This window comes from Merops nubicus, unplaced genomic scaffold (assembly GCF_000691845.1).
Source record: "Merops nubicus isolate BGI_N331 unplaced genomic scaffold, ASM69184v1 scaffold14620, whole genome shotgun sequence".
Taxonomy (NCBI): domain Eukaryota; kingdom Metazoa; phylum Chordata; class Aves; order Coraciiformes; family Meropidae; genus Merops; species Merops nubicus.
In genome coordinates, this window is record NW_008582272.1 from 16,532 (window position 1) to 28,337 (window position 11,806).

The 11,806-nt window shown below is 38.7% G+C and overlaps 1 protein-coding gene across 1 annotated transcript; it reads right to left on the reverse strand.

Moving 5' to 3' along the window:
* Positions 1-1,112: 1,112 nt before the first annotated feature.
* On the reverse strand, positions 1,113-10,181 carry MFSD8 (major facilitator superfamily domain containing 8). The gene is made up of 11 exons (XM_008937269.1): positions 10,064-10,181; positions 9,088-9,131; positions 7,867-8,107; positions 7,442-7,555; positions 5,923-6,067; positions 5,227-5,285; positions 4,084-4,192; positions 2,909-3,043; positions 2,440-2,543; positions 2,082-2,341; positions 1,113-1,328 (listed from the first exon to the last, which is right to left on the reverse strand). Exons 1-11 carry the CDS (start codon positions 10,179-10,181, stop codon positions 1,113-1,115), a joined length of 1,545 nt encoding a protein of 514 aa, XP_008935517.1.
* Between the last annotated feature and the right edge of the window lie 1,625 nt (positions 10,182-11,806).

The window sequence follows — 11,806 nt, forward strand, 5'->3', positions numbered from 1 at the left end:
GTTTATTAAGTTCAGTAGCCTTCCAATATTAGACATGTTATCAGCAGCTACAACCCTGATACTGAAGTTATTCTAGATTTTTTTCCCCCATTAGTATTAAACAGATAAAACAAACCCCAAGCTTAGGCCACATTATGAAGGAAAATGATTTAACTTTTAAAAATAAACACAATGATTCAAACACTGTAAATTCTTGTTTCTCATACTCTTATTATCAGAATAAAAGTAAGCCCACAAACAATAATCAACATCTGAGAAGCCAGTTTCCTATTTAACAGTAAGACTGGTTGCTCAGCACAGTACATTTGTTCTCACAAATAATGACAAAGGTAATGTAAACTCATGCTTAGTGTTTCCTCCTTGTAGTAAAGTTAAGAAAAGCTGTGCATAATTCAACTCCGTGCTTTCTTGCTACAAAAAGGCATTCAGCAAAACAGTACAAGAATAATTGCCATATGGTGCAATGCAGTTGGAGTAACAGCCCCTGAGGCTGTAATTTTCAACGGCTCATAACCAACTTAAAACACCCAAATCCCACATAAACCGTGTGTGAAGTCAGCCCCTGCCTCCCCCTACACTGCTGCCGCAGTCCCCTGAGCTCCTGGAGAAGATGTACCGATGCGTAGCAGTTCCCAAAGTGAAGCATGTTCCATTAACCCGTGTTTACGAGCTAGCAAACTGGACACCAGCAGGTTCACAGATGTTGTGATGTCCCCACACAAAGTGTGTGCAACTCAACTAACCTTGTAGTTGTGAGAGTTACTAACCCTGATTCACAGAATCAAGATAAATATTTCTACTTCTTTCCAGGAAGGATGCACGTAACTTGTGACCTTCACAGCTGCTTTCAGTGCATCATTTAAACTGTCCACACTTCAAATGTGCCACTGTATTCATCTAAGCAGTTCACATCTCCTCCCCTGCTGCTAGGAAAGCAGAATGCAAAAGCTCTGTTGCAGCAGGTGCAACCAAGTTACATCTTCTGTCGACATGTAACTACAGATCTACAGTTCTCAGCATACAGCCAACAAGGTCAGTGGTTAGGTTCTCCTCATTAAACAGTAGTAATAAACTGAAGTATTATTTTTGGTTGGGTTTAGTTTTGGGTTTTTTTAACAATTTGCTTCTTGCATCCTTCCATATCTGACAGAAAATGCAATCAGTCTCTTGTATACTATCTCTAAGAGTAAGAGAGAGAGGACAACTACTCCACAGATTAAGCTAAAAGCCCAGCGTGGTCCTAGGTGAGTGTATACTTGGCTCACAAAAACAGGTCCAAGTATTCGTGCTCCACTTCCAGAGGCAGTTAACCATCCCATGTAGACACCCTACAGAAGATCAAAAGCTTATGTTAGTGATACAGGAATTATGTGGCCAGTCAATGATTCTCACCACTTATCTTAATTAGAAAACATAGAAGTGTTTAAGCAACTGCTGGTCATTCTTATTGCCACTTATGAAGATACTGAGTGCCTTGTTTCCAAGAGTACTACTCAGCTTCTCTAAGGATTAATTCAAAGGGTTCACTGAGCTACACACTCTCAAGGCTTTCCAATAAAAGGCGTTCTGGCTCAAAGCATTGAGTCTCTTACAGCAAAATGTAACGTGGAAAAATGAGACCACTGGTGAAAAAGGAAGAAAATTTTTTCTTAAGCAGTAATATCAGCTTGCTATGGGTTTCACCACTGTAAAATGTCAATAACAATCATAGCATTTGTAGTCTTTAATGTACTTAGTAAAAGGCACATTTCTGCATGCTGATATTCCAAATATATAATTGGTTGTTACAAAAAGGAGACCTCCAGAACACCTGTGAGAGCCACAAGCTTTGGGCTTAGTTGTTCCGAAATTTTCACGCTGTAAGATTTGCCATAAATGATAGTAAAAGCCTTGCCTTCCAATTCCTCTGGAGACTTGCCTCAGATTTTAAAAAAGTTCCTGGAAACTTCTGCCCCAGTTGAAATGTACCATTATTTGGCTGATGGCAAAAGGAATTTTAGTTAGATCCCTCCTCCTTCTAATAAAGAAGAGTCCAAGTCCTGGGGAGCAAATGAAATTATGGGTTTAGGCATCATGCTTACCTGAGGCTTCGGTCCCAGAATTTTTGAGTATAAAGTGTAGGACATGACATTACAAACTGGGTAACCCAGTCCTATGAGTATGTCAGAGCTGATATACTGGGCCAGGTAGATCCTGGGAGTATTCAGGCACCAGGACTGGGTGACAGGGCAGCCTACGGGTTCCGCTGTGTGGTTGTCTGGGAGCTGCACTGCTTGCCAACTCCAGAAAGGCATCAGCATTTCCGTGGCAGCTGCTCTGGGAATGGAGTTGTTCTTTATTTCTGGAAAAACATGTTACGCATGCCATTAAGGAAAAAAATACAACAAAAAGCTTTCAGTAAAACATTACAATGATAGTTTAGTATGACTTGATTTATACCTTGCCACTGGATATTTGGTAATTTTTTCCCCCAAGGTAGTAAGATAAAGAATCCAACCAAGACAATCAGTAAGCCTCCATGGAGTATGGCACGCTCACCAGTCCTGTCAAACAACAAACTCACAATTAAATATTTAATTAAAGGAAAATTTACGAAGGTGCTAATGACAGAGCCCATTAGTGTGTTGAAAAGATGCCTGCCCAAAACACCTGCAACAAAAATTGCAAAATCACAGCAACTTAAAACCCTGGGTTTTTTGTGATTCAAAGATAAAAGACAAAGGGGTTATGTTAAGAGGATAAAGAGCCACCACAGCATCATGGCCGTGCCAAAACTGGAAATACACCATTGTCATACTAAATTCAAATTCATTAACAAGTTAACTAATGCAGATTTGGCATTGCCATAAAGCTTCTCACACTTAGCTAGTGTAAGTAATATAATTCTGATAAACTCCAAAAAACTTACCTTTTAGATAGCATTTTAACCACCATGAAAACAATAACTGATTCAATGCCAACCACACTAAGGATTATTCCATTATAAAAAACAGCTTCTTTCCTGGTCCAGGAATACATATCCATTGTCAGTGGAGTAGCTATACTAAATGGACAGAACAAAATAACATTAATTTAAAAAAACTTTCTTCTGTACAGCCATTTCCATACATATTTTGTCCCAAACATCACAGTTTTATAGAAGCCCTTCCTGATGATGGACATATCAGAAAACATAGGCTACTTTTCAACTAATTCTGTCACACATCATGTATTAAAACTAAATCCACTACACAAAATTCACAACTGCATTACATCAGCCATACTCTGAAGCCTCATCGATCTATTTAATGGAAAGGTGGAGTTCAAGCAAAGCAATAAAGAAAGAAAACAAAAAATCAGGCTCAGTGAGTATCAAAGTAATAAACATCTAATACTGTTTTGGTTTTAGCAACCAGTCTCTAGGCTCTCAATTAAGACCGAGACATATTGTTAAAAGAAATTTAAAAAAATTTGGCTTAAAAATTGAATCTTTTATAAATTAAAAAAGGAAGTATGTCTGTCTGAGGTAATGCCACTATGTTTTACTTGTTTTCTTATACACAGAAAATTTGGGAATGGGCAACATATCTCTTTAGGTAAAAATAAAATCATGCAAAGTAGTGCATTTAAGAATACAATTGCATTAATTACATCAAACAATTGTTTTCATCATTACTGAAATAATCATTACTAAGAGCTTCACTGCAGCTTTTAGAGCTAATCAGAATCATGCTAAGAAATTACAAAAAAAATTTAAAAAGTATAGAACAAGGCACTCAACTGAAGAGAGTTTTGTCTGAAGATTTTAGGTAGCCCAAGTTAAGCTGCTTTTTTTGTAACACTTAAAAATGTGAGGATATGGGTTTGCATTCATTCGAAAGCTTTTACATGAACACTTCATATACCACTAACAGTATGCTACATATTTTCATTTATTACTGACCTTGAATTCATTGTTCTGTATCAGTACAAATCAATTTGACTTCATATGGTTTTGGTCTTCTGTGGTTAAGAAAATGTGTGCAACAGAAAAGCCTTTACATGCACACTCAATCTAACTACGTCACAAGTCTAAGTATTTTGAGAGAAAATAGGCAAACTTACGTTTCAAAGACAGCAAACACAAACAAGATGACAAAGAAAAGAAAATTGAGTGCTACCACAGCAACGTGGTCAACATTTCCTTCTGTGTCCTGATCCACAGCATCGTTTTCTGTAACACAAGAGAAGAGTATTAGAAACTGCACATAAGAGTTTTTTTAGCACAACCAGAAATGACTAACACTAATGATTTCCCCACTCTGTTAAGTATTTAACATGCAGGTGGGTGGGCAGCTAGGCAGTTATATTGTGACATCTACGTACAACATGTTTAAATCAAAAGGGAGGGAAATGTTTCTACCACCTGTTGTCCCATTGTAATGCTGGGACTGACAAGTCCTGACTGCCAGCAACATAAGGAAACTTCTTTAAATATCTTATCATTGGAAACTGAAACGCTTCCAGTTCCTCTTGCAAGGCCAAAAGTACACAGCAGGAGAATTCCACCACCACAGAGCCTTTGTCCCTCTACTCTGGGTGTAGTGTCTTCATATGCAAAGTACCCATGTGTGGTGTGTGCACACAACTCCCTTCTTAAACAGAAAACTAATACTGAAACTAGTGAATTCCGTACATTTTAAAAGAGGTTTAAGATTATCTTTCGTTCACTTTGTATTCTTCAAGTGAAAACTATACAACATTTTAAAAAATTTGAACTGTGTACAAAGAGGGTATATATTGAAGATAAGCTGTTGCAATTACTGAATTTTACTCTCACCAACGAAACTTACTTAGACAACACACACCTTTCAGCAAGATGCCGTGTGTGAAAGCTGATGGGCAGTAATGGCAACAACTCAGCATGATACAGAACAAAAGAGAAGCGTGACTGCAGAGTAGAAGTTAAGGGAGATTTTTTTGATGTCCATATTCACTTCATGCTGTCTCTCAGAACAGATGGTTCCAGGGTGAAAGTCTGGAAGCATCCATACAATTTTACTTTTTTTTTCTTTCCCTTTGTTCTGTGGACACATACAGACACGATGTGGACACAAATAATTTTCTAGCCCAGTTAGAGATGCCACCTGTTTTCCACTTGGAGTTCCAAATCCATCAGACTTTAGAATACTTCCAAATCCTTGTATATAATAACAAAGAACTTCAAAATTACTATCATAGAATAAGTTTTCAAGAAAACATAGATACCTTCTCCTTCAGAATTGACACTTTTGCACTGCCGTCCCATGTCATCCACTCGATGCTCTCTAGAAATTTAAAACTGTTTTCATTAATACACATATTTATTTATTTGGTCTACGAAGTTTCTAATAATATCTTCCTAAATGGCATAATCTTATATTCTGATTATTCCCAGCTCTTTTAAACATCACCTGTGTAGCCTGCATTAGACTGTAGTGACCACCAGCATGTCCAAGAAAGGAAATACTCTAGTGGGAGAACATCACCTATCTGTGTGCATCTCCCCTCTCCTCACTGCCACCGATGGGATAAGGCATAAAAATCCCCCTTCGAGATCCTCAAAAGACAGACAGTGAGAACCCTACAGGCAAGTTAACTATATTTCTTTTCAGAGGAAAAACATGGGCAGAAACCATCAACATAAAAATCTATCAAGGTTAAGCTAAATAACAAGCTAATACACAGCTACAATTTCTTTAATCAGTTTACATTCTAGCCATAATGTTGGTATAATTAGTTTATGAGCAAAATGAAGAAAGTACATATTAAAGAATGTAGAAATACTGAAAAATTAAGTAGCAGCTTATAGTTTTAGGGCTCTGAATTTCAGGCTTATTACTCCTCCTCCTGGGCCCCATATTAATTGTTACAGGCCATCCACTAAAACAAGGTAGAATATGTCTCTTTTTTTGACTTGATTACCTGAGTATGAGAAAGATGAGAATAATATTAATAACTCCTAAGACAGCTCCAAATAAAACTGGTGCTGTATACATGTTCAGCTGAAGATCAATTAATTTCCATGTTATTCCTTCTTCTCCAATTAGTGTAAAGCATGTCTGAAAAACTTAAAACCATATTTCTATTAAGATAACTTGAGAATCATTAAGAAAACATTAGAACACATATAGAATAAACACAGAACAACTTTGCTTATCCAGTTTCATAGTAAAATTTAAATCTTACACCTGTCAATCCTTTTACATTTTGAGAATTTTACTGTGAATAAACTGATGGATGCCAGTGGGATCTCAACTAGTCAGAAAACTACTTGGCTACATGCAAGCACACTGTATAAATAGCAGCATGACACTCAGAGAACTGGAACTGAATTCTGAGGGTCCCAGTGGTTAGTTTTCCTGGCCATGCGCAGACAGCAGGTTTACTCTGTTTCCTCTTCCCCCTACATGGAAAACCTTGGCTGTGGGACTGGACTATTCCTCCTGCTAAGGGCAAGCTAGAGAGAAAATAAGTTGTGGGAGATTTTTTATTAGAATGATAAATAAATTCAAATTGGTGAAGCACAAAAGATCCTAAGATCAGGTCATTTGCTTGCTGCTGCTCGGATACAGACTGAGAGTCCCTATCAAATTAGGAAAGGTAATTACCTAAACTTATACTTTGTGCAAATCACTCAAAGAACATAGATGTTTTGTTGCTGTAGACCCTTTAATGCTCTATCAACAGCACTAAGTCAATGGGAGAAAAAAATCTCAGCCCTAAGCATCCAGCTCATTATATCACCACACACAGAGCACTTCAGGTCTACTAATTGGATAATCTTAACCTCCAGCTATAGAACACAAGTATCAGTAGAGGCTCTGCAACATAAGGTGAGTCTGTCACATTTCTTCCATGAAGCAGAGTACCTCTGGAGCCACAGCTGCATCTGACCTAACATCCCCCCCCCAAGCTCTTTATTCCCTTAGTTCTCTGTACCACCTGTGCTATGTTTTCAAATTTTTCCCAATATGAAGATTTTGTGACTGTCACTACAAGACCAGAAAGATCTGTTGGATGGTGTTTTCTACAATATGTGAGGCAAGGTGAAATTTTCAGTCATTTAGGAAAGGTGGAAATGTTTGCCACAATGTTTGAACAGTAATGTTAAATTCCCTCCTCCATGAATAAAGTGCAATTAGTCCTAGACTATTAAGTGGGGGCTAGTACAGAGCAACTTGGAACTTGTTTTAACCTGCAGCCAGCAATCCAAACCAGATAGTTTTTAACTACAAACAATTTGAATTTCTTTGGACTAGACTATTTCATTTGGATTGGCATACACAAGTATATATAAATGAACCCTATTTATTCCATTTTGATACCACTGACAAACTATGCCTTAATATCCCAAACATACAGCTGCTGAGGATTACTACATTCAATGCCAAATTTCACCCTAAAAAGTATTAGAGAAGTGAGGAAAGAAGATAGGCTTTACCTGGTCCTAATATGAAGCCAACTGCTTGGCAGGCACTGGTATTGGCCATGGCACTCGTTCTTTCTGTCAGAGAAGTGGCACCCGCAATATACGATCGAACCACAGCCACGTTTCCTTAAAAATCAAAACCAAGACAGTGTTTATGTGTTATTAAATCATATACTTAAATCACCCAGTTGTATTTATTATGGGGAGGACTTCTCATTTTGCAAGAAAATAAACCCCAGCACTCTGTCTAGTATTTATACACAACCACACAAGTACACAATTTTATTATAAACTAGTATGGGCAGATGCTTTGCTCTGCTAAGTAATAAGTTCTCATCCAAATAATGGTAAAGCTGGTACTAAAATCTCATGTTAATTATCTTACACAAGACGTAGAATTTAATAATTTTCAGAAATGTGAATTCTGCTGTGGTTACCTGCTCCGAATCCCACAAGAGCACGTGCAGTCAGCATGTAGTATTTGTTGTGTGAATGGGGTACGTGGACATAGGCATAAAGACAATTAGCACCTACTGAAATAGCAGTTGAAACAACGAGAGGTTCTCTCCTTGGCCTGTAATTGGACCACAAGCCAAACAAGGGAGAGGCAACCATTTGGCCAATGCTATATGAAGCTATAATCCAGCCCAAGAAACTTGCATCTGCCGTCGGATCAATCTGCAGAAACAAATGAATCAGTTCTATGAATACAATAGTATAGTATTTTATAGTATCAGCAAAAACATTTTAGAATTGGACGCTAAACCTAAGGCCCCGTGCTGGAATTCTCAGAGTATATGGCAGAAAGCAATGCAGGCTGAACAAGTCAGCCCGTCTGCAGTGTGACACAAACACACCGGCCCGGGCTGCTCAGGAGGGTTCTTTCCATGCAGGACTCGTATGGGGCAACAAACCTCGGCTAACGGCCTCCAGCAATGCACCGAGCCAAGAAAAAGCTCCTTGCTTAGAGACTGGAAATGGCTCACTTGCCACAAACTCAGGCAGTTCTCATACAGCACTGCTGATGTTACAGGCCAGAGCCAGAACTGTGGCAGCACATTAGGCAGCTCGCGTGCCAGGAGCGAAGAATCACCCGAGTCATCTCTGCACATGCCTGAGTCTGTCCTGGTTTACAAAGCTGGTGATGCATTTTCTTTCCTGCTCCCAGAATTCAGCACCAGCTTCAATTTTATCGATACCTCTAGGGCCCTGCCCAGGATACGTTCTTCCAAATTTGCATTTGAAACTGCCTTCTTCAATTCCAGGAGCAGTCAAATCCTAGCGCAGACTAGGTGAAAGTTCAGCTTCCTTTTTTTTTTTTCCCAGAGTGCAGACAAGCCTTGAGTATTACATTTGAACAGTAAAAAAGCATTCAGATGAGATTTCTATTGATTCACTGCCCAAGAAAACAGTAAAATTATATTGTAAAACCAAACATCTCTGCATTATGAGGTACCTTCATCAATTCAGCAAATCGACTGACAGATTTTACATGAATGAAACCTAAGTGAATGGCAAAATAAAAGTCCCTTATGAACACATGCTTCCCTCTACTGTTTCATTTCCTAAATAGGGTGCTAAGTTTTGTACTACATTCTTTCTGAGCAGAAGTCTTCTGTTCTCTTTAATTAAAAAAATAATATTAAAAATTAACAAACCTTTTGGAGATATGGCCACACAGACATAATTACAATTGAGAAACCTGCAATGCAATAAGAACATAACCAAAGTTAATTTGCAGTGTTTATCAGTAAATTGCTTTACTGAAACAGTTATTACAGGTTCATGCTTCTGCTCCTAAGTGTACTATAGTCTAAAACTGCATCAGTCTGTCACCTCAAAAAAATATGTATTATGTATTTGGGTAAGGAGTGATAATTCCTCCTAACAGGAGGAACTATGTTTAAAAGGATATCTTATAGGTGCATACAGACCAAATAAAAAAAAACATTGATGAAACGAACACTGACGTGCCAAGCAAACCACATGGGATTTGTCCTCCCAATGGAATCACAAGGCCCTTAGAGCAAAAATAACTTCCTGATACACTGACGTATTAATATTAATTTATCAAAGAAATTTTAATCACCAATAGTAAAAAAAACCACCAGAAGTCTTCTTTCCAGGGGCAGTTATTTAAGAATGAAACAGTAATTTGTTGTGCAGAGGAGATGCAAAATCCTGTATGAGAGAATCTCCTCTCAATCCCATTCTGAAATAGGGAACATACATGCCCACAAAGGTGTTACCTCTTAACAACTCTGTGTTATTTCTGTTTCCATTCCCTAGAAGTTTCACTTTGGATGAGAAAAGTGTGACCTTTGTTTTGCTCTGAGCAATAAACTTACTCTGCCACTATCTTTTATCCCAAACTACTACAGAGCCATTAACCAAAGGTTTAAGTAATAGGTCACATAGTCTAAAAACACAGTATTATTTAACTTATCAAATATAACTTTGATTTTCTAGTTTTATCTTCCTTTTTGAAGAATCAGAAAATGCACCTTTTTAAAGTTATAAATGAACAGTAGCATTAAAGCAGCTATGCAGCTAAACTCTAGAAAACCGTCATATTTTAAACCAAAATAGATGCATTAAGGAGGTAACACTGAAATCCACCTGTGTTTTACTCACCTACACTACTGAGAAACATGGTAAGATACATAATCCATATGGATCGCCACCTGCTCTTATAATGCTCTTCTGTTTCCACAACATCCCTGGTTTTGAAACAAAAGAAAGTAAGAATCATTATCCAATTCTCTTCTAAGTGTTCCCACAGGACACTGAGAACATGTTCCACAAGCCTCTCAGTACCACTGTGTAAACGGTTATGCACGAAGGGATTTCCACACATCAAACAAGACGAAGAATTTATTTTAGAATCCAGCTAATTTTTCACTGAAAGATAGTAAGATTGTGAAATAAAAAAAAAAAAAACAAACTACTAGAAATGCTATCACATGCTATTGCATTCAAATGTTACACAATTAGATCTTTATCTAGAGAGATCTTCAGTTCTGCAGTCTCTTTGTATAGATACTTTGGAACATCATAGATAGCATGTAAAGGTTTTAAAAAGTGTGTATTAAAACATAAATCCCCAGGCATCTTTTCAGTACTGTGACATGATTGGATTCGATGATCTTGGAGAGCTTTTCCAACCTTAATGACTCTCTTCTATGACTTTAAAGCAAAAAGTCCCAAACCTGAACAACTGTTGATTAGAGTAAAAGGTATGGCCAGTCTATTTTTGCCACAAGAAAACAACTATACAACATAAAGAATGTGTGTAGAAGATATTGCTGAAGATTGTAAGGGCTAAAAAAAAATGTTTACAACAGAAATTACAAACTTTGTGAGCAATACATTATTTTTCTAAAATTCATAAGCACCTCCTAAGACCCATATACTTTTTCAGAAGCAAGAGTATTTTGTGGCTCTTCACTTCTTTTGAAGTATCCTAACCAAAATAATCTCTGTTCACAAGAGGCAGACCTAGGTTATATACAGCGCCATAGAATGGTTTTGGCTGGAAGGGACCTTAAACATCATCTAGTTCCAGCCCTCTTGCCATGAGCAGGGACACTTCCCACGAGACCAGTTTGTGCAAGCCCCAGCCAACCTGGTCTGGAACAGCCCCAGTGACGGGGCATCAACAGCCTCCCTGCGCTATCCACACCAGTGTCTGAACGTAGTTTACAAACGTTGCTTATAGAGGTCTGTCCTGGTTTTGGCTGGGATGGAGTGAATTTTCTTCCTAGTAGCTGGTGCAGTGCTGGGTGTTGGATTTGACAACATGCTGATGTTACAGTTGTTGCTAAGTAGTGTCTATCCTAAGTTAAGGATCTCCCAGTTTCCCATGCTCTGGCAGCAAGCTGGTCCACAAGAAGGTGGGAGGGAGCTGACCTGAACTAGCCAAAGGGATGTTCCATGCCATAGGACGTCATACTCACTTAAACCAAGGCTCACACGTCAGCTTAGGCCTATGTGCAGTTTAAAAGCTAACAATTCCACAGCACGATTTGCACATTTACACCATTGAAGTGTCTTGACTTAATGTAACCTTAACCACATGAACGACGTTCCTAAAAGTGCTTTGTAATCTTACAGTCCACCGCACGGAGGAAAAAGCCAGTCAAGCTCCTGTGTGCGGGCTGAGCTGGGTTACTGTCAAGATCGGAGTTAAATCCAGGGCTAAACTCCGAGTGTGGAGCGAGCAGGCTCCAGGTGAGCAGGGGCAGCCGCCGGCCCACGCAGGCAGGACGCGGCGAGAAGAAGAAACCCAGAAACCATCTCCTGTCCACTCAGGCGCGGCACTGGCTACCTCCGCTCCGGCACCGCACTAATCCACTGCTCTGCTTTCCAGGCACTTCC